The sequence below is a fragment of the Colobus angolensis genome, unplaced genomic scaffold (assembly GCF_000951035.1).
Source record: "Colobus angolensis palliatus isolate OR3802 unplaced genomic scaffold, Cang.pa_1.0 Scaffold181, whole genome shotgun sequence".
Classification (NCBI taxonomy): domain Eukaryota; kingdom Metazoa; phylum Chordata; class Mammalia; order Primates; family Cercopithecidae; genus Colobus; species Colobus angolensis.
In genome coordinates, this window is record NW_012114944.1 from 4,602,085 (window position 1) to 4,625,841 (window position 23,757).

General features: G+C 45.2%; 1 protein-coding gene across 1 annotated transcript in view; it reads left to right on the forward strand.

The window, feature by feature from the left end:
- The window catches only part of COL15A1 (collagen, type XV, alpha 1), a 128,885-nt gene that overhangs the window by 49,936 nt on the left and 55,192 nt on the right, over positions 1–23,757 (forward strand). Inside the window, exons 6-11 of the mRNA XM_011939492.1 lie at positions 2,486–2,633; positions 6,364–6,476; positions 8,942–9,076; positions 10,381–10,533; positions 20,386–20,535; positions 20,968–21,111. Of these exons, the coding sequence (XP_011794882.1) occupies positions 2,486–2,633; positions 6,364–6,476; positions 8,942–9,076; positions 10,381–10,533; positions 20,386–20,535; positions 20,968–21,111 (843 nt within the window). The remainder of the gene's footprint in view (positions 1–2,485; positions 2,634–6,363; positions 6,477–8,941; positions 9,077–10,380; positions 10,534–20,385; positions 20,536–20,967; positions 21,112–23,757) is intronic.

Here is a 23,757-nt window from a genome sequence, read left to right on the forward strand (position 1 = left end):
CTTGGAGGCCATTGTTTAGCTAAGCCCCCTCCTCCCTCTTGGCTCTCACTCCCGCCATCCTATGCATCACACCTAATCGTGGTTTGTTGCGTCTGGTCTAGGTCTGGGGCTTGTCCATTGCCTGACAACTTGAGGACAGACACTCTGTCTTAGTTATTCATTTCTGTGTCCCCAGGGCTCAGCCAAGGACCTGGCACACAGTAGGGCCTCTGGAAATATGTGCAGAATGAGTAAATCTGATTGTGTGTACGTGAGCCTGGCCTCAGCAAATTGCAATACTTTTAATAACAATTCTTCGCACTTGAGATTCCTATTCTGTCACAGGCCACGCTGGATCCCCATCCACGTTGACCTCTGAAAACCGAAGCCACCTACTTGAGGCAGGTCCTGTGACCCTCACTCCTGAAGGTCAGCTCACCAGAACCATGCCCTGTCCTTGCAGGGGGCTTGGGATGCCTTGTTGGGAGTTTGACAAAAGAAGTTTTTGGCTGATGGGATGGATCCCAACTTCAGCCACCCTGAGTTACAGAGCTCAACCCCCATCCTGTTGTCTTCCTGTGTTTCCCGAACCCTCACCTGCCCTGCCTGCCTCATCCCAAAGCCCAAATGCCTTATAGAGCACCTGTGCTACCAGCCACCAGCAGCCTCACTCCAGACTAGAGATGAGCATTCAGGGGCTTGAGCATTGGTTCCTGAACCAGTGATGGAGTGGCTTTTGCCTTGATCCCTCACAGGGAGAGGAGAGGAACCTCCTGGGCAGGGGTCTTTATCTACCCTGCTAGATGAACATCCATCTGGGTGAGATGGGGACATCCCACCTGGTCTTGTTCACCACCTTCCCTGGGGAGATACCTGCTCTGTGCTCCTACTGGTGCCCTGGTTCCTGCCTTGTGGACTTCTTTAGTGCCATCTCCCAGTCACCTCAGCTCCCCTAGTCCATGATCACACTGCCACCAGCGAGGACTCTCTAAAACACACAGCTGCCCCCACTACTTCCTTGCCCGATGCTCCCCAGTGGCTGCCTGTGACCCTTGGGTTCAAGCCCATTCTTCTCCCCATAGAACCAGACCCTCCCTCTCCCTGCCTCCCTGGGCTCTGTTCCACTGCTTCCCTCCTCAAGCCCTGGGCTCTTGCCAAGCTCAAGCTGCCAGGCCCTGACTTCCATCAACCCTCCACCCCTGTGTTCTGAAACCCTGCTCATTCTCCAAGGCCCAACTCCTTAAAGCCTTTTCTCCCACCTCCACCCTGAAGATTTTACAGTACAATAGAATTCATGGTGATTGTCTCTGGGTGTTAGGACTCAAGGTGATTTCTCTTTTTGCTCATCTGCACTTACAGTGTTTTCAATAATGAATATGGAATATTTCTGTACTAAACATAAAGGTGTGCTTAGCCCTTCCATGCATTTTCTATTTCCTGCCTTCAAGTAGTTCTTTATTGTCCTCATTTTTACAGAGGAGGAAGCTGAGGCTCAGTGAAGCTCCATGACTTGCCCAACATAACTGAGCTTATAAGTGGAGAGCTGGGATTTGATCCAGGTCTGACTATTAAATTCTAAATTATGGAGCTTCTAAGAATCCTCCTTGTTCCATGGACCAGAAATTTATTGATTTACTAGATTCTGAATTAAGGAAACAACCTTCTGTTATTAGTCAGGATAGGTAAGTGATGCTGCAGTAACAAATTAACCTTAAAATCTTAGTACCTTACAAAACAAAGATTGGTTTCTTGTTCATACCACAAGTTCAACACTGATCCACAGGATTCTTCCATGCATCCCCAGCCCCTTGAGCTTAGAAGGCGATATGGCTATCTGAATGCTGACGAGCCCTGGGTCCCGTGAGCTGCTGCTTGGATCCAGGGGTGATGTCATGACTTTCAGAGCCCATGCCAGGATTTCTGCCTAGATCACTGAAGCGCTCTGTGTTTCTGTTGGGTTTTTGTTTGTTTGTTTTTCTCTAGTTGGTAACGTTGGTTAAGACACTGACTGGCTTTGGGAAATCCTATGTAGATGCCAAAGTTTCCTTGGAAGGAACCATACCCATCTTTCATTTTCATAGGTGTTTATGATTAGTGCACATCTGGCATCGAATTTATATGCAGTTTATTGAGTGCAGCCTGGTTCATTCATTTGTTCACTAATTCATTTAATTATTCCCTCATCTAACAGATCTTTAATGGGCACCTCCTCTGGCTGATCTGGGATTTGGGAATCATGGAACTATGATCCCTGTGCTCAGAGAGCTTTGGCTGAGATGAATAGTCTGACTGTTAACTGAACAGAATCTAATGACCTCAGTAGGCACCTCTTTCAGGCCCTGGGAGGTATAGCCATTGCCCAGGTAGACACCAAGCGGGGCCAAGCTTTCCCCTTGGTTTATTCAGCATCTTGTGGATATATTATTTTCTCCAATGATATTCACTGTCACTTCTTCTGCTTTACTGCCAAGTACATCATTTTGCGTCTCATTTTTCCTCCCTTCAGCCCAAAGAAGCAAAAGTTGAACCCATAAATACACCTCCAACTCCATCCTCCCCCTTTGAGGACATGGAACTTTCCGGTGAACCTGTACCTGAGGGGACCCCAGAAACCACCAACATGAGCATCATCCAGCACAGCAGCCCCGAACAAGGCAAGTCCAGATGCACATGCCTACATAGTGGCCTTTTATTGGGTGATTACTATGTGTCTAGCCGGGGCCACATATGTAACATACAGAATCTCATTTAACCTTCCCCTCAACTCTTTAAGAAAGGGTGAGAACCACCCTCATTTTACAGACAAGATGAGGAAATTGAGCCACAGAGAAGTTAAGTAACCCAGCCAGGAGCAAACGGCTTGTGAATGGCAGAGCTGGCATTTGATCTCAGATAGCAGAGCTTCTAACCCCTAGACCTGGAGCTTCTGACTCCCAGACTCTACCCCTTCTGGGGTTTAACAGAAAAGTTTGTAACAATCCTTGCTGTTTGTTGAATACCTACGGTGTGCCAAGTGTTTGGCTACTTTGTCTCCAACACTGACAGCATACCACCTACTCAATAGCACTAGCCACTATTTTATAGGTGGAAAAACCAACACTTGGAAAAGCTAAGTCCAGAGTCCCCACCCTTTCTGACTTTTGTCACAAACTCCCCAACTCTCAGAGGATCAGCTAAACTCCTGTGTGGCACAAGTGAGAAACTGATGGCCAGAGAGGGGCCGGTTACCCAGCAAGGCAGCAGCAGTCCCTAGGAGAAGAGCTGCTCCCCTGGCTGCCCATCCAGGGCTCTGGCCCCTGTCTCTTGTCCCCCTACCCGTGCAGAGGAGCACTGGCAAAAGCCCAGGCATCAAACACTATCCCCAAGCACTAGCTTGGCATATGCCCAAGCCCTGAGATCGCTTGTGGTTACTGTCATTTCTCAGAGGGGCCGTCACTTCAGACTGAAGATGTAAGTACAAGATCATTCCTGGCAGCACTGTTCTCAGGAACAAAAACAACCCAAACTGCCCACAGTAGGGATTGGTCGAGCAAATTCTATTTCATTCATACATACAGCCCTGACATTGGTGATATAGATCTGATTTAATGACCCAGGGACATGCTCTTGGTATAGTCCACCAAAAAAGCAAATTCCAAAACTATGTGTCTATGACCCTAATTTTGAATATGTTATTTATATCTATTTACATATAGCTATGTAGAATGATGTGTGTATGTATTAGACACATCACATATTAGATGTAATATTCATCAAAATGTTATAAGCAGTTATCTCTGAGTGGTAGGATTATGGATGGTTTTTACTTTCTTTATTGTACTTCTGTATTTTATTAACACAAGTCTTCTACAATAATATGTATCACTATTCTTTTTGGTTCTGTCATCAGTTAATGAGTGTTATTTTAACAACTAAATTTGGGGAGTCTGTGGGTCAGAGAAGGTATAGAGAACTGGAGAGAAAAAATTGTAGGATAATTTAATAACGTCATGACAGAGCCAAGGAGGCTGGGTGTTGCTGTGGAAATACTGCCCGCTGGGGAGAGTCAAGACAGCTTGGAAGGAGGCCCTGCCTAGCTCCCTATTTGCTGTCGGCCTGGGGCAAGTTGCTGGTCAGTTTCCAAGCTTCAGATTCCTTAGCCGTCCTCTGGGAGCGTGAACAATCCCCACTACCGGGTGGATGAGAGGGCTGAATCTGGCCGCGGTTGTGGAAGTGGTTTCTGAATTGTGAATGCTTTTCTCAGGGGTGGAATTAGGATCTCTCAGCAAGGGGGTAAGGCGAAGGGGCTGGAGCGAGGACTTTCCTAGACTGAGGAGATGAGGCCCACGTGGGGACTGGGCTCTGATCCCAATGCAGCTCGCCTGTTCCCGGTATCAGCCACACTCCTTATCTAGCAGACAAAAGGTCAGTCGAAAGCAACGGAGCTAGCCAAATTGTCCTTTTCTTCTTGATGTGTAGACAGCCCGGATGGTGGGAGAAAGCCCTGGCTAAGCAAAGCCCCTAGTATTTGCATTCGGAGCTTCCCTGACTCCATCTTGGCCCGTGGAAGGGGCCACCCCACCTCCTTCGTCCCCAGGGGTCAGGCCTTGGAGACCGGGCAATCAACTGCTTGCACGGCACCCCCTGGTGGTCAGAGCAGGGAGGACGAGCGTGCTCGACCTGTGCTGGTCACTTTTCCATCACAGGATGGGACAGGAGTGGGTAGGGGGGCAGAGTCCTTTGGAGGATTTCGCACCTCCCCCAGAGTTATTGTGACCATGGGACCTGCGTGAGCACAGCGTGTGTGGGAAGGCCCTGGCCCAGGGACAGGCTGACCTGGCTTCAGGGCCCTTCCCAGCCTCAGTCTCATTCCCGGGGTTAATACTACTGAGGTGTTAATGTGTGGATCCGGCAGGACACACCTGTTACAGGGTGATAGTGGGATTTCCACCCAGGATCTACCCACCTGCAGGAAGGTGGTGGGAGGGGTCCCGGTGGGCAGGACAGGTGAGCCAGCAGGAGGGTTGCTGGAGGGAGTGCATGGGACAATGTTGGCATTGGCCCAGCGATAATAGGCATGCAGTCATGGTAGTACAACTTTTTTTTTTTTTTTTTTTTTGAGACAGGGTCTTGCTCTGTCACCCAGACTGGAGTGCAGTGGCACAATCATGGCTCACTGCAGCCTTAACCTCCCAGACATGAGCTCCCTCCTCAGGCTCCTGAGCAGCTGGGTCTACAGCCACATGCCACAATGCCTGGCTGATTTTTTTTTTAATTTTAGTAGAGATGGGGTCTCGCTATGTTGCCAAGGCTGGTCTTGAACTCCTGAACTCAAATGATCTTCCTGCCTCGGCCTCCCAAAATACTGGGATTACAGGCATGAGCCACCATGCCTGGCCAATGAATAACTTTTCTTTGTTTCAAAACTCCGTTTGCTTCTTTTTTTTTTTTTTTTTTTTGAGATGGAATCTCACTCTGTTACCCAGGCTGGAGTGCAGTGGTGCAATCTCAGCTCTACAACCTCTGCCCACTGCAACCTCTGCCTCCTGGGTTCAAGTGATTCTCCTGCCTCGGCCTCCCAAGTAGCCGGGATTACAGGCATGTGCTATCACACCTGGCTAATTTTTGTATTTTTAGTAGAGATGGGATTTCTCTGTGTTGGTCAGGCTGGTCTCGAACTCCTGACCTCAAGTGATCTGCCCACCTCGGCCTCCGATTCCAGGCTGCTTTTTAAATTGCAAAGGAAATATATGCATGTGGGAACAATTAAATTAATGCTTGGTTGTATAAACCAGAAAAATAATAGTTTCCTCTTCTTAAACTCCTATCTTCTGGAAAATATCAGTACTAAACACTGTGGTTTAGCCAAGTATATAAATATATAAGCACATACATATATATATGTATGTATTATATACGTCATATAGTAATCATTACATAACATGAATATTATATATATAATAATGATCAGACATCTATACTCATACTTTTTTTTCTATTTTACACACATAAAACCATATCAACAATGAACATTTGTCAATTGCTTACTATATGCCAGGGGCTGTCCTCAATGCTTTATTTGCATTAGCTTACTTAGTTCTTGTGACACATAGTACTCAAAGCAACCCTATCAGGTAGGAATTATTGCAATTCCCCATTTCTAGATAAGGAACTTGAGGCAGAGGTTGAGCGACTTGCCTGCAGGTGGTGCCAGAGCCTGGAATGAAAACCACACATGCCTTGCCATGTATGTTGTCCTGCAACTTGTTTTTTTTTTTTTTCCGCCACTTGACTCTGTGTCATGATATCTGAACATCTTTCCAAGTTAGTTGGTGAAGAGATACCTCATTCTTTTCCAAAACTGCAAAATGTAGTTATTGATAGCAGAATGCCTGCTTCCTGTAGGGTCTGGTGAGATCCTGAATGACACACTGGAGGGGATTCATTCTGTGGATGGTGACCCCATTACTGACAGCGGCTCAGGCGCTGGGGCCTTCCTTGACATAGCTGAAGAAAAGGTGAGTAGATGGTAAATTTCATTTGATTAGTCAGTAATAGACTTGTTTGCTTATTTCAAACTTGATGACGATTTTATTGGGCACCAGAGAGAACCACAGGATTTTGGTTGAACAGCATCAAGATTGCTTCTGTCCTCATGGTACAGAGGAGGTCAGAGTCCCAGGGCCACAGAGGCTCTCCAGGGATGCACAGAACTGGTGGGGGATATGCGGTGCAAGCTTGTCCTCACATTTGCCTGTGATGAGTGTCCAGGCCTCACCAGCGCACACCCGCCCTCCTCCTCAGTTGTGAAGACACATAGCTTTATCAACCCTCTGAGTCCCCTTCAAGACAGAATCAGATTAACTGCAGGCACATTCATGCTATTGTTTGGTAATTGGCTTTTACACCTGCGAAGCCAGTTTTGAAATGCTGGGCTCCCTAGGGTGCAAAATTAAAGCATGAATAGTTTTCTCACAATGGCTCCTGCTGAAAACCCACAATGCCAGCTCATTCCTTCCCTTCTCCTGGGATGAAAACTTCTGACAGTTCTCACAGCTCTCTCAGTCACTATCTGGTAACAGTCAATTTTCACAGATATTTAAAAGTCAAGCCCAGCATAATATCAAAAATTCAACAAAATTACAAGCAGTTTCCCCTCTTCTATACTCAGGCCTGCTATAGACTAGGAACCTGCCAGGAAAGGGAAGCGTGGTTAGGGGTTTCCTCTCTATTTTCTTTCTTCTTTCTCCTCCTTATCCTCATGACCTCCCCATCCTCTAGAGCTATTTTTAACATCTGCAGGGGCTGGCCCACCTGGAGAAATGGGCACAGTTGTATTGGGCTGGTCAAATTGTGATCTGGGCTTTTGGTGTGGAAGATGCCTGATTGTTGGAACTCTCTCTTATGGGGACTTTTGTGGTTCCTGGGAGGTCTTCCTGCAGGGGATCTAGGATCAAAGTTCCATAGTTGCGCTTGTAACTTCTGCCCGGGCTTCCACCCCATACAGGGTGCCCGGATCTTCTGCATGTCCCTTTGACTACAGCCCATTTCAGCCAGCAACCTTTGAAGAGATTTTATCTTGTCTATCTCCAGCAAAGCAACTGCAGGACAAATACCCCTCCCTTCTCCATCCCCCTCCCCTCCTCTCCCCTTTCCCTCTCACCTCCTCTTTCCCTCCTCTCCGCTTTTATTTTCTCCCCTCCTCTCCCCTTTCCTCCCCTCCCCTTCTCTTCCCACTTACCTCCTCTTCTCTTTCTCCCTCACCTGCCCTCCTCTCCTCTCCCCTTCCCCTCTCTTCCTTTGTCCCTCTCTCCCAACTCTGAATCTAAATGGCCTCCTCTGTTTTGTCACCCTGGAGAAAATCACACACCAGTCCCTGAGCCTCCCACATTCCAGGAAATACATACCCAGCTCACCAAATGGTTTGGAGTGAGGAGAGGGGAGAAGAGCCGCAGTACACTGGAAATTCTTTCCAAAGGAATTCTTGCTCTCCAGGCACTCATCCCCAAAATGAGTCCTGTGCGGTTTCTGACACAGCCTGGAGGTAGGAGATGGGCAGGAGCTGGTAGAACAGGTGCCATTTCCTTGTCTTAGCGTGGGGAGATTACCTGATGCCTGTGAACTTGCACTTGCCCTTTGGGGCTTTAGCTGACGCTGAGTCAGAAAGAGTCTCATTTTAACATCCTGGGACCTCAACTTTCCTCTAACTGATTTTTGGGACAGTAATTCTGCAAGGATTTATTATGTTTTATGAAAAAGGGGCTCTGTGGTCAAATGACTTTGGGAAAAGCTGTATTCTACATCCCTCTTTTTATAGATTCTGAGAAATCCTGCAGCAAGGAAATCTTTTTAACTTTGGTTAGCCTAGTGTTTTTTGTAACCAAAAGAACTATATTTTTGCAATAGATAAGTAAACAAACATTGGGAAATGAAGATAGGACATATTTGCTGTCACCAGCTCCAAAGCTGCTCTCTCTTTCCATTTCCCCCATTGCTATGAAACCTTCAGAGAATCTGCCTGTGCATTCCCAAAGGAAACTGAGTCACAGGGAGAGAGAAGAAGCAGGAATGTCTCTGTCTCCCAGCCTAGAGAAGGCTGAGGAGGACAGAGGTGCTGCCTACACATTTCTGAAGCACTGTCATGGGCAAAGGCATTGTCTAATGCCTTCTGGATGGCTATATGGGGAGGTCACAGGGGGGCAATGGGTCTCAGTAGAAGTATCTAGAGCTAGACCAGGCTGACTCAGGAGCAGTGATTTCCGTGTTAGTGGAGGTGCAAACATAGAATCGAACCCCAGACATAGGTGCCTGGGCGGTCTTTCCCATCCCTGGATTTATGAAACTATAGATGTGAAAGTCCTTGAGGGAAAGAAGCTACAGAAATGCAGGTGGCTGGAGGAGGCTAGGCAGTCTGTTCTCTCCAGCCACAGGCATGTTGGTGGGAGCCCAGAGACATGGTCTCCTCTGATGCCTTTGTTTTCAGAATTTAGCAGCAACAGCAGTGGGGCTGGCCGAGGCGCCCATCAGCACTGCTGGAGAAGCAGAGGCCAGCAGTGTGCCCACCGGGGGACCGACCCTCTCTGTGTCCACCCAGAACCCAGAGGAAGGGGTCACTCCAGTACGTAGCTCAGAGTGCAAGCTCCCTTTCACCTGTGTCTGGGGTTGGGGGTTGTGTTGGGTGGGAGCAGTCACTGGCTTTCCCTATCTGTCTGCGAAACATAGTGACAATCTCATGGGGCAGTTCTGTTGGAGTAAGCACTAAATAGCATTGACCCATTCAGTGGCGGTGTGCAGAGCGCTACACTGTGCTGGGCACTAGGCCTGGTTTCAGGGATGGATAGTAAATAGTATAGACCTGTTCCTGAAGACAGCGTGGTAAGAGGGGCTGTGGTCAGTGGTAGGTGAAGCATAGGATGCTCTGGGAGCACTGAAAAAGGGGCCTAGAGCCCAGACTGGGAGGCACAGAAGTGCCCTCGGGAAAGGATGCTGAAAGTGAGCCTGAGAGGGTAAGTAGAAGTCGCCTAGCGGAGGGGGTGTAACAGATATTTCAGCAAGGTGGGCAGGCAGGAGCAAAGAACTGGAGCCTGAAGAAGGGCAGCATACCTGCAGGGTGAAGCGTGAGCCAGGGGTCAGGGAGAAGTGTCTGGAGAGGCTCTAAGGACACAGAGAAGATTAGCAGTAATGGGGGTCACTGAAGGGTAAGAAACAAGGAATGGATGTAGCCAGATTAGAATTCCAGAAAGATAAGCCTGACTACTGAGAGGAGAAAGGGTAGGGAAGCAAACTTGGAGAAAGAGGCCGGGCTTGGGGGCTGTGTTGGAGTTTGGGTGAGTGGTGGTGCCAGCCTGCTCTGGGGTGTGGCCAACAATGTCAGATCCTCCCAGAAGTCCCAGTGAGCAAGGGACTGAGAAACATCCATTGAATTTGTCCATTCACAGTGAGTGGCCTTGGGGAGAGCAGCTTCAGGGCTGTCGGAGCGGTGGAAGCCAGATGGCACTGGGCTAGGGAGAGAGTGGGACAGGGAGTGGTCCACGAAGGTAGACTGCTGCTTCAGCAAGAAAGCTGTGGAGTCCGGGGACCTAGAGTTTTGTTTCAACACAGTGACTTAAGCAGCAGTAGCTGCAGTCTCTGATTAGGGGACAGAGCTTGGAAGGGCTACTGGTGAGCACATGCCCCTCAGGGTTGGCAGGGAGAGCTGATGGCACACCACAGAGGTGGGATGCTGGGGTGGTCTCGCAGCTTGGGTGGTGTGAGGAACCCAGGCTTCTGTATTTCTGTCTGTTGTCTCACTGTGGGTTTCCAGGTGAGGTGAGGTCTTGGTGTACAGGTGCTTTGAGGGGCCCCGGCAATCTGTTCCTCACCACAGTGTGGTGGATCAGCATCATGGGTCACTGATGTGGTTCCTGCTGACTTTCTATTCAGGGTCCAGATAATGAAGAGAGTTTAGCAGCAACAGCAGCAGGGGAGGCCGAGGCACTCGCCAGCACACCTTGGGAAGCAGAGGCCAGTGGTGTGCCCCCGGGGGAGCCGGACCTCTCCATGTCCCCCCAGAGCCTCGGGGAAGAGGCCACTGTGGTAAGGACTGTATAGTGCCCAGAGGTCGAGGTCATGGTGGGAGCAGCTCCTGGCCTTCTTAGAGTGTGGGGCTCCTACTCAGCAAACCCATGGGAGCCTGAGGCAGGGGGATCTCTGACCAACTACTCACTCGGGGGTGGAGTTTGCCAAGGCCTGGGTGAGTATGGTGAAGCCCCTGGAGGTCAGTGGGCAGCCGGGCTCTGGGGATGGGTGAGTTGGAGAGCTGGGGTGTGTCCCAGGGCTGCGTGCAGGACCCTGCTGCCTCCACCCACAGGGAGCGGGAGCCAGAATGGAGGAGTGGCAGGCTCCTGGAGGGCGGTGGGGGTCAGGCTGCAGGTGGCAGGCCCCAGCAGGGGTCAGAGGTCACGACCAGGCCTTCCCAGCCCTCTTCTTGTGCAGGGCACACTGTCCAGCTCCTGAAGGCAGAGCACATCATCCCAAGGCACTCAGCCAGTCTGTCCCTGTGCTGTCTCTACTATGGGTGCCCTGAAGTTCTTCCAGCTCAGCTGACTCAAACGTGAACTCCTCCTTTCCATTCCTCCTATGTTCACACCTCACATGAATGGGACCATCATCCTCCAGTCGCCTAATCCAGAATTGTCTTCTCTCTTCCTCAAGTTCTATATTCCATCAAGTGTCAAGTCTTGTTAACTTTTCTGCCCAAACACATCGTGAATCGCCAGCTCTGTCCTTCTCCAGTGCTGGCCCCTGCACTGAGCTGCTGTGTCCCCAGCCCAGGCAATTGCTAAGGGCCCTGTCTGGCGGTTATATGGATTCTTTCAGTGAACAAAGTGGTCTTCTCCTTCTCCTTCTTCCTCTTCCAGTTGTCCTTTACTTTCTCCTCCTCCTCTTCTCCACCTCCCCTCCCTTTCCATGTCCTCCTCTTTCTTTAATGTCTAGGCACTTATGACACATTGGGACAGCCATGGATCCGATCCCAGTTCTACCAAGTCTTAGCTTAATAGAAACTAGAATTTGACCAGCAGAGTTGTCTGAAAATAGAAGAGTTGTCTGTAGAGGTGGTGAGATCCTAGTTACTGAAGGTGTATCAGCTGTAAACCAAAGAGTATTTGAAACAAGTCTCAGTCAGTTTGATAAGTTTATTTTCCCAGGGTTAAGGATGCACCTGTGACACAACCTCAGGAGGTTGTGATGACATGTGCCCAAGGTGGCTGGGGCATAGCTTGGTTTTATGCATTTTAGGGAGACATGAGACCTCGATCAATATATGTAAGTTGTACATTGGTTCTGTCCAGAAAGGCGGGACAACTCAAAGTGGGGAGGGGGCTTCCATGTCATAGGTAGATAAGAGACAAACGGTTGCATTATTTTGAGTTTCTGATTAGCCTTTCTAAAGGAAGCAATCAGATATGCATTTATCCCACAGAGCAGAGGGATGACCTTGAGTTCTGTCTGTCCTTTGTCTATAAGGAATTTCTTTAAGGACAAATTGTGAGGGAGGTATGTACCTTTCTTATCTTAGTATGTATCTTTTAAAGGAATAGAATGGGAGGCAGGTTTGCCCTAAGCAATTTCCATTTTCATTTTTCCCTCTGGCTTAGTGATTTTGGGGTCCTGAGATTTATTTTCCTTTCACATTCCCCCCTTTTCTTTTTAAAATCTTTGAGATAAAACATTTTAAAGAAAATGAGTCTCTAGTCTCAGGTTTTGTTGATTTCTCATGGCTAGGATGGTTTATTCCTAGACAGGTAGGTCCCATGTTATTGGGAAAGTTCATTTTTAGCAGGTTGTGAAGTCTCATGCCCTACAACAGAAGATAGGGGGAGGAAGGGAGAAAAACAACAAATAAAAAAGGAAGAACAATCCTGGAAAATTAATATAGATCATATTACTCTGAAGTCCATACATCAGTAGGCAGGTATGAAAGTGGCTTATTATGTAAATGGGTTGCTGTTATTTTCCTCTGAAGTTTAAGTTGTCTAGCTTCAGTTCGCAGGGCTTTAAGAAAGCATGGCTTAATTTTAGTGATTTCAAAAATGGGGGAAAAAAGGAAAGGAAGAAGAAAAAAAATTGAAAACATTATTTTGGAGACTTGTAGCCAGGACAAATGTTAGAATTCAGTCCAAATTGTAGAGAATAATAAAAATTGAAAAACATTAGGCAAGACCAAAATCTAACAACAGATGTTCTATAGTTCATTTTAAAACATAATTTTCTCTTTCCAGTCCCATTTTCACTAAAGAAAAAATCATAGGACAATTTCATTTGCAAATTAAGTTTTAGTCTTATTATACTTGGCCTGAGTATTTGCATAAAGTCAGCAAGAATAGTTATTTGCCATGTAGGCTCCCTTTTTTTTTTTTTTTAAATTGACTTTGCTGGAACTTTATTCCGTAAAGAATCTCAGATTTGACTTTAATGCCTTAAGGACAGCCCATGCCTGCAAATACCTGTATTAATTGGGTGAAGTCCTCACCTTGAGTTCTCAAGAAAACTTGGGGCTCCTGGACCTGTCAGAAAGTGACATTCTTTACTTACCACAGGTCAGAGATTATGTAGACAAGGTATGAGGCCAGCTTTCCTAAGGGACTTCTATTGGCTCTGTAAATCAACTTTGGTTCCTTAAAGGATTCTGTATCTGATAGCATGCCATTCCAGTCAAAACCATGGTAAAATAACCAGTGTCTCCAGTTGTGCTCTGTTACAAAAGAAAACAGATTGTTTTCACACTTACACAAATAACTATATTATTGTAAGTTAAGGATACTCACAACTAATTAACAAATTTTTGGAGAGATCAGGTAGAAATATGCTCCAAATTTTGTTTATATGAGTATATTTTACTCTTGTTTTTTTTCCTGAGGCTGAGTTTCTCTCTCATCTCCCAGGCTGGAGTGCAGTGGCATGATCTTGGCTCATTGCAACCTCCGCCTCCCAGGTTCAAGCAATTCTCGTGGCTCAGCCTACAAAGTAGTTGGGATTATAGGCATGTGCCACCATACCTGGCTAACTTTTGTATTTTTAGGGGAGAGATGGGGTCTCTGACCATGTTGGTCAGGCTAGTCTTAAACTCCTGACCTCAGATGATCCACCTGCCTCAGCCTCCCAAAGTGCTGGGATTACAGGCGTGAGCCACTGAGCCTGGCTACTCAATTGTTAAAAGCTGTAAATAGCTCGAAAGAAAAGTTTTCTTGTCTCTGATAAACAACAACAACAACAAAAAGGATCAGCAATGTTTTAAGCAAAAAGTTATAAAAGGATTTTCAGTCTTCTAAAAGTCCACAATTAGCTCCTGTTCTGCATGTTATTCATGAGCATTTCAGCTATCCATCGGAGTCTTGGAAGTTTTATCTATTCTAGCATCACAATCTTCAAAACTTGCATTCAAGGGCACCTGTCAGAGTCCTATGCTGATTATAAAACCACTTTTTGAAAGTGATAAAAGCAAAACAACTGTGGATGACAAAAGTGTTAAAAGTCATAGTTAAAGACACAATTGACAAGGAAACTTGGTTACTTCTGTGGCATACAGCAATTTTACATAATAATTACTACTGATAACATATGCTAAAACAAATCAGAATCACAGGAATTTCATACAGTTCTGAGCACATACTAATAACACATTTATGTAAATATAATCCGAAGAAGGTTAAACATTGTTTCATAGTTGAAAATACTTCCTGTATGATTTTATTATATCAAATAAGCCAAATATGTCTCTTTTGGACTTCAGGGGACTAATAGCTCAGAAGAAAAGTTTTCTTGGTTCTGAAAATCAAAAAATTAATGGGACCTAAGTTAGCATTTGACTTTGGAAAGTTTGTCAAATTTAAAAAGTATAAAATGCTTGATATCACAAAATAGGATCACAGGTCGTTGTAAAATAAGTCATTCATTTAGCCAAAGTGATACCTCAAAGATTTCAAAAAAAAAAGGCAAAAATATTTATTCTTTGAGAGAGATTGATTTCTCAAACAGCCCTAATAAAAACAACAGGAGGCCAATTAAATTTGTTTTTCAAAATTTTTTAAACAATCTATAAAATTTTAATCATCTTGACTATAAGATATAATTTCCATAAGCCTTTTTATAACCTTTATAACCTTTGTTAAGGAGTGGGTTAATGCTCCAAGAAAACCTTGTCAATCTGACACAGGGAACCATATGCTGGTCTTGCATCAGCATGCCTTTGACATTAATGGTTAATACAGAGAAACTAAACTTACTTTATCTCTCAAAATCTGCCCTTATAATCTCATGTGCCCACCTCTTCTGCAATAGTCTTTGGACCTTGAGGAGTTGAATAGCTTTAATTTTTGGCCCTATGTCTCACGAACACAGTTTATTTTGGTTGACATCTTCTACCAGATCTGTAGGTGAGGCTTTAACTGCTGTCAGTGTTGAAGATTTAGCAGGACTTGGTGTCCTTCTTAAACCTGGGAATCAAAGCCCTGTAAGTTAATGGCACAACTACTTTAAAAGCACATACAGCAATGTAGAGCACCTGATACTGTCACTGTTCTGGGCACCACTATGTAACCTGCCAATATCCCTGGTGGAGTGAACAAACAGGGACAAATGTGGAAATAAAAGACAAGAGACAAAAGAATATATTTGGAAGAAGGGGTCAGGGGGAACTTTGCCTCTAGTGGACAAGGGCCCTGAGCTTTACACAGCCCTCCATATGTATTAGGTAAAAGAGACAGTGAGAAACGGGGTGGAAGAAGGGATCAACTGCTCAGTCCAGAGTAGGCTTGCAAGACTGCATTCCTCAAACAACAGACTCTAGATGTCACAGTAGATAACCTCGGCATCAGGGAGTGATTGCCTCCAGCAAACCTTCTGTCAGCAGAAGCAGTCCTGAGTTTGCTCACATCCTGCATTCATGATAAACAGTTTGCTGTTTGATCATATAGTCTCCAGTGGAATGCTGAGTTGGTCACGTCCCATGGGCCTTCAGTTCCCTGCACAGAAAGTTATATGGATGTAATAACCTTAATTAAAATATATATTCTTTTTGTTAATCTAGGTCTTTTCTAAGCAAACTAAAACTTAGTAATAATGACATAGGAATTATTTAGATAAAGTGTAAAATCTGTTTATTAGTCCAGTTACCCAAAGGCAAAAGAAAAGACCTTCTGCAGTGTGACTGCCATTCCCTATGGGGAATATTATGTTGGAAGAAAATATTCCTTTTAGATCTCTAAGATGAAACATTTTTTTAGTGTCAGGCCACAACAGTTAGAACCGGAGGGAAAAAAAATCTTACAGGAGCTGAAAATGAGTTGAAGGTTAGTTATTATTTCAGGCCTTTTAAAGGGGGAGAGAAAACAGAAAACAGCAAGATGCAATAAAAGTCGAACTTTGTATAAAAAAATTATAATGCCTTGTACTTTATTAAGAGTAAAGCAATACCTTAAGAAAATTTTGTAGTTCAAACCAATTCTTTAGTGTATAAGTAGTGTTTTTTAAATCAAAACCCAATATCTGGAAAGAACATTTTAAGTAATTTCCCTTTAATTGTAAACAGCTTGGTCGTATGAAAGTTTTTTTCATCAATCTTCTTATTATGATGTAAACAGACCATTTCTGACATGCTTAGACTTTCTAGTTTTCCTCTTTCTTAAAAAAAAAAGTCGTTTTATTCTAGGACAAAATTTACCATAAAAGATCCTTTCTCATATAAAATTATTTTTCTTTAGGCTTTCTTACCCAAATTACCTCTTTATTTCTATAACTTTCTTTACATCTCTCTCATTTCCTGATTCCCTTCACCTTGTTTTATACATAACTTTTAAATAAGCTTTAAATGAGACAAAAATTATTCACCTTTTTAAAAAAACACAGTTTTTTTAAGAAAGAATGTTTTGTTACAATATATTTTTTAAATGGAAAATACCCAACTAATGAAATATCTATTCTTTAATTTAACTTCAGATTCTAAATTATGATACATTTGTCTGTATTTATCCCATTACATTTACCTAATTGTTTTTAATAGTGTACCTAGATTACTGTATTTATGAAAACTGCAATAGTCATTATTTAAAGTTATTTCCCTGCCAATCATTTTATAGCCTGTGAATTTCAGGTGTTTACCTAAGGAGAACCTTAAGATTAAATATAAGGTTGTTTTACTAAATCAAGATTTAGCTATTTTCATTAAACTAATGTTCGTGTCTTATTTATCAGAAAGTACACAAGCAAAGGTTATCCTGTTTTGGGCTGAGTTTATAGTTTTGTAACCCTTATGCCAAATTTTAACACCTTATAGTATTTGGCAGGGATAAATATGAAATTGCTTGATCAATAAATGCAAACAAAAATGTATGCTGGCAATCTTAAGACATTTTTAATTTGCTTTACCAATAATTTTAAAGCTAGCTTATTAAAGACTTTACTTAGGTCATGTGAACTTGAAAAGCATTTGGGTTTATTATTTAATTTATGAGTGCTATTTAAGCCAATGTCATACCTTGTAGCCAAAAACACAACAAAATATGTGTATGTACACATAAACACACACATACACACTCATACAACCAAAAATCCTATAGCTTTTCAGAACTCTAGCCATGAAATACTGATACAAACTCATTGGTTTGCAGAAACAATAACAAAAATAAATGTCTGGATGCAAACAGTGGATTTTATTTCAGGAGAAATGTAACAGCAGACTTAAAGCAGGCAGAGGCAGAGAAGAAAGCAGAGAGATAGAGAACTTAGGAACTTTATAGTTGCAGATCAACTTTTGGGCTCTGAATTTTTCTTGCTATAATTGTGCATGAAAATGTCATGTATGTCTATTTTACAAAAACACTTGCAAGAAGAGGGACCATAAAACCAACGGAGTGCCTGAAAGAGGGTCATTCTCATTGTTTTTCCTTATTCTTAGATTGTTTCCCATTCCACTTTTTTTTCTTTTGAGACGGAGTCTCCCTCTATTGCCCAGGCTGGAGTGCAATGGTACAATCTCGGCTCACTGCAACCTCCACCTCCTGGGTTCAAGTGATTCTCCTACCTCAGCCTCTCGAGTAGCTGGGTCTACAGGTGCGCACCACCATGCCCGGCTAGTCTTTTTGTATTTTTAGTAGAGATGGGGTTTCACCATATTGGCCAGGCTGGTCTCGAATTCCTGACTTCATGATCCACCTGCCTCGGCCCCTCAAAGTGCTGGGATTACAGGTGTGAACCGCCGTGCCTGGCCATTTTTATTTATTTATTTTTTATTTTAAGGTAGGAACTGAGCTGTGGCCTAGTATTTTAGTGGAGTGGGTCAAAGTGTGCTGGTTGCAGGTAAGGCTCCACAATGTGTCACCACTTAGCCATTTCCACCCTCTTATATGTCTCAGTTTCTCTCTCTCTAGTTCTAGCACCTCCAAGAAGGTTCAAAATCAAAATGCAGAGTGACCAGCTCCTATATGCCCTTCCTGAATGAGGCTTTTTAAACTAATTTTGTTGGGGGTTCCCTGTAGGGTTGCTGCATATGACGTCATGGGGGGGTCAACCCCCAGACACTCCCAATTGGCCTCCAGTCACCCAGGGGCACATTTCAGCTGGGAGGAGCAAAATGCCCTTTTCTTTGGAGCTGAGGAAACTCATTCTCCCATTTATCTGTGAAAACGATAGTTCAGTTCCTCATGCAAAATGGTCATACTAGCTAATCAAGATTAATTTCAGGAGGAAAGGCAACGGAGAAGACACCCTTTAGAATGCACCTCTGAACTAGAATTAGGGTCTAAATAATAACTTCCTAGGAGGAAGAAAAAAAAAAAACAGCTAAGACCACTTCCTGTAAATTGTCCTCAGCCACCTCTAACTTCGTACTCTGATGCACCATTATACACACCAAGGTTAAATCCTCTCTCAGTACAAGGTAATCTCTGGTACCCCCTAAAACCAAAGAGGTCAGATCTTACGATACAGGAGAGCAGAGCTTTAGACCTAAGAAGAATCTGCTCATGACTCTTGAAACTCCACAAAGAAAATGGAACACCCCCAAAAGGGGCAGGTGGTGCCTTTGTTCTGAGTACTTTAAGGGGTTTGAGTCATTAGAAGCCTCCTCTAGGTTTTTATTGGTACTAAAGACAGCGAAGGGGGAAAGAGGTATAGGGTGGAAGAAAAGTAAATGAAAGAAAAAAATTTTTAAGACAGGAAGCAAAGACAGTAAACATGTGCATGTTTTGTTTTTTTCCCCCCTCTCTTGCAGCTGGGAGAAATGTTAGCCAATTCAGAGAGGCCTTGTTACCCATAACTTAGAATTCTCATTTAGATTTGACCAAGTCAGGTAGAGTTGGGCAAATCTGATGGGAGAAAGACCAGAACAACAACCAAAAAAACCCCCTAACAATATGATTACTGTGTACTCTAATAGTAAGGAGAAATTAAGAATAGCTGGTTGTTCATCTTAACTTCAGCCAAGAAAAAACCCCAATTCAGCTACTTACTAGAGATAGGTCTTAGGTGGAAGATTGCTCTCTACCATCCTAGAAGCAGGAAAGAATTTAAATTTGCCTTCCCTATTAGAAATGAGCTCAAACTCCAGAAAGGAGTTATGTGCCTTCCATCATCCTAGAAGCAAGAAAACCTGCATTCCTTGTTGGAAGTAAATAAGACTCCAAAAAAAGAACTGTACAGCGAAATTAACTTTAGATCTTGACCAAATTTTGGGAGATCAGGGATTCTCTGGAGGGGAGGCTCCGAGGCCTCAGCAAATTGTCCTGTTGGTTTGAATCATAAAGAAAGCTTGGCCGGGCGCGGTGGCTCAAGCCTGTAATCCCAGCACTTTGGGAGGCCGAGACGGGTGGATCATGAGGTCAGGAGATCGAGACCATCCTGGCTAACACGGTGAAACCCCATCTCTACTAAAAAATACAAAAAACTAGCCGGGCAAGGTGGCGGCGCCTGTAGTCCCAGCTACCCGGGAGGCTGAGGCAGGAGAATGGTGTGAACCCGGGAGGCGGAGCTTGCAGTGAGCTGAGATCCGGGCCACAGCACTCCAGCCTGGGTGACAGAGCGAGACTCAATGTGAGATTTGTCAAAGGTCAGTGGCACCTCCACTCAGAATCCCTTCTTGGTTGCCAAAATGTGAACCCCAAATATCTAAGACAGGTCTCAGGAAAGTTAGGAAGTTTATTCTGCAAAGGTTAAGGACATGCCCATGACACAGCCTCAGGAGATCCTGACAACATGTGCCCAAGGTGGTTGGAGCACAGCTTGGTTTTATGCATTTTAGGGAGACATGAGACATCAATCAGTATATATAAGGTGTGCATTTGTGCTGTCCAGAAAGGCAGGACAACTCTAAAGTGGGGAGGGGGCTTCCATGTCACAGGTAGATAAGAGACAAATGGTTGCATTCTTTTGAGTTTCTGATTAGCCTTTCCAAAGGAAGCAATCAGATACACATTTATCCCACAGAGCAGAGGGATGACCTTGAGTTCTGTCTGTCCTTTGTCTGCAAGGAATTTCCTTAAGGACAAATTATTAGGGAGGTATGTAGCTTATTTATCTTAGTAGCTATCTTTTTAAGGAATACAATGGGAGATAGGTTTGCCCTAAGTAATTCCCAGCTTGACTTTTTTTTTCCCTTCGGCTTAGTGATTTGGGGATCCTGAGATTTATTTTCCTTTCACAAAGCTAAGGCCAGAGAAGCGCTTGGCAGAGATATGCTAGAGGGGACTCTGGGGTGGGTGGGGGGATGCCCTGAGAGGTGCGTTCTAACGCTGGAGCTCCAGGCGAAGGTGTGGTCCTGAAGGAGCACAGGAAAGGGAATCATGGAGCCTCCAGTTATCTGAGGCCCCAGTGCTTTCCACCCCCCAGCCTCACACCCACTGAACCAGGGGCATGGGCAAAAGGGTACAGCTCCTCATGCCAATTTCATTTCAGGGTCCAAGCAGTGAAGAAAGTTTAACAACAGCTGCAGCTGCAACCGAAGTGTCCCTCAGTACTTTTGAGGATGAGGAAGCCAGTGGGGTCCCCACAGATGGCCTGGCTCCCCTCACAGCCACCATGACCCCTGAGCAGGCAGTCACTTCTGTAAGTGTCATCTGGCATCCTCTCTGGCTTACAGGGGAGAGACAGATCTGCATCGTGAGACAACAGCCATCCTTGGCCTTGGCAGGGGCACCTGCAGCTTGGTTATGAGCATCTGGGTGGGCAGCGGCTGGAGGGAGGCAGGACACAATGCCGAGTGTGGCAGGGGCCACAGCTCTGCTCCCTCCTAGCCTTGCCCAAGAATTTCCTCAGAGACAAGTGGTCCACAGTTGGCACTGAGGCTTAGAGGAGATGCATACTTCAGAAGGGGTGTGCTGGGGGCAACGATGATCATAGGGAAGTATGTGTTTTGAAGCTGGGCTGGCACCACAGAAACGACAGTGACCACAACTCCCCAGCAGCCTCATGAGCGAGGTGAGGTGGTGCCCTCGTGAGCGAGGTGAGGTGGTGCCTCAATGCTGGTTTTGTTTTCAGGGTCCTGGTGATGAAGAAGACTTGGCAGCAGCCACAACAGAGGAGCCCCTCATCACAGCTCGGGGTGAAGAGTCCGGCAGCCCTCCCCCCGATGGGCCACCGCTGCCCCTGCCCACAGTGGCTCCTGAAAGAAGGGTCACTCCAGTAAGTGGCATAGAGCTGTAAGATTTGACTTGGCAGACCTTACATGGGAGAGACATAAAGGCCAGAGTTGTGGGAGGGTTGGCCCCCAGCTTTCTCAGAGGTAGGTTTTCACGTTGGTTTGCAAATTTGGGCATTTGAGGAGCTTTAACCTGGGGAACACTTGAGGAAACTCCAGCTTGTAGAGCAAAAGCAAGAGATTAAAATCAAGGGGACCTGGCTTTGTGTCCCAAACTGATCTTTGGATTGAAATAAGATCTAACAGTTAGTGCTCTTCTGGGGACAAAGCTGACAGTAGGACGTGGTGGGTCTGTAGAGGGGAGAGCATCAGCGCTGTGTGTGTGTTGGGGGGTGACCTCCAAGTCCCTGCCAACATGAGTTTTTATGACTCTTGGCTGTAACTGTGTGACCTTAAGCAAATCCTTTGATCTCTTTGGCCCTCCGTTTCCTCATCTGTGAGAATGAATGACTGCAAGGCCAAGACAGAGAATGCAGGTTGGAGAACGTTTACAAAGCTCTGTACACACACGTGGGGTTGTCACCACTTAAGGGCTATAACTGTGTCTTTTAGAAATAGGAAACCCAAAGCTGGCCCTCAGCTTGGGCTTGTGTGAAGAGGGACTGCTCTTCCAATGTGAATACATTTTTAAAGGAAAACATCTCCTTGGTGACCAGCACGGGCTCGTCAGTTCCCCAAACACCACTTGGTTGTGCACACTTTGAAAGCCATCATTCAAGCTACAGTCATGTGGTCCATCGGCCACGGTGCGGCAGGACTGACCTGTGAGGGGAGGGGCTGTGGGACGGGAGATCAGGGGAGCACCTGAGGTCCTGAATGCCCCTTGTTCCGGGGCCTTTTCTAGCGGTTATCACACTGCTTCCTGTCTCTTTAGAGTTGCCTTGCATTCGTTCATTGATTCACTCACTGACTGGATGCATAGCGGCTCTGGGCCCTCAGTCAGGACACTTGTAAATAGAGATGAATGTGACCTCACTCCTGTCCCCAGTGAATTCACAGTCAAGGGGCAGGAAATAAGCCATCTGAACTGACATTGATTAATCACTCTGTGCTCCAAGTTTATCTGATTCCCTTCACCACACCCCTCTTCAGTATACGGTGAATGGGAGGTAAGATGTGGAGAGGTAGTCACCTGCCACTGTTGCCTGCCTCTAAGAGGTGGAGCTGGGATTTGAATCTGCATGCTGGCCTGCAGAGCTGAAGCTCTCGAACTTCACCCAGCTGAAGTCCTCATTTGTGAGAGTGTGGTGTGGTGGGAAGATCCTGGACTGGGGGCCAGGAGGTCGAGGTTCTGCCTCCAGGGATGTCACTGACTTGTGGTGGGCCCTGGGCCTCCTCGTCATCATCTATAAAAGGAAAAAGGTGAACAACAACTCTGGTTTTTAACTCTGGTCACACATTGGAGATGGCTGCTAGCTTAAAACAATGCGGGTGTCTGAGTCCAGTGCTAGACCAGGTAACTAAGACACTGGGGCTGGGGCTTTGGGCTTGCAGGGCATCCTAGTGGGCAGCCAGCTCTGGTTCGACCCGCTCATGCATTGTGACTTCCCAAACAATGTCTCCCTGCTCTTCTGCACCTCACCCCAAGGTGTCCACAAAGCACCAAGTTCAAATCTCCCTAGTGATGCCTCATCAGGCACAGATAGAGCCAGTTCTCCTTTTTCTTTCTCTTTTAAACTTTTTGTTATTGAAAATCTTAAAATGTCACAAAGGAGCTTAGAATAGTATAATTAACCCCCACATACCCATCGCTCAGTTTGGATAATTATCAACACTGCCAATCTTGCTTCATCTGTTCCACCTCCTACCACCATCTTTTTTGGAGGGAAGGGGAATACTGGAATATTAAAAAATGAACCCCAAACATCCTATCATTTATTTAACTGGTAAACAATTCAACGTGTACGGCTGATAGAGTGATCTGGTACCTTTTTTTTTGGTCATAGCCACAGTGTCACAATGTGTCTAACAAAATTAACAGTGGTTCCTTCATATTATCTAATGCCCTGATTATTTTGTTTTAAAATACCTCTTTCCAGTTAGTTTGTTTGAATCTGAATCCAAACAAGGTCTACATATTGCATTTGGTTGATACATCTGTTAAGTGTCTCTTAATCTCTCATTGTCTCCCGCCTTCTTTTTCCCTTTTGCCATTACTTTGTTGAAGAAACTGGGTCAGTTTCTTCCTTAGACCCTTTGTGTTTTCAGCTTCGAAAAGTTGGTCTGGTAAGGCTGGCTGTGCTCATGGGAGTGTGAGGGTTACTGCTCCTGGGGAACTCTTTGTCCACATGTATTAACAACCATAAGAATGCATATTGCTGACCCAGAAACTTCTCTTCTAGGAATTGATTCTAGTGGAGATAATCTGATAACCTTTGTTGTCGTTGTTGTTGTTGTTGTTGTTGTTGTTTTTTAAAGCGGCTTTGTTTACCAGGATGCTAATCTCGGTATTGTCCATAATAGAGAAAAACTGGGCATAATTTAATTAGCCAACAATAGAATATTAGTTGAATTAAAGTATATTCACCCATTCTGTAGGTTACCTGTTCACTCTGATGGTAGTTTCTTTTGCTGTGCAAAAGCTCTTCAGTTTAATTAGATCCCATTTGTCAATTTTGGCTTTTGTTGCC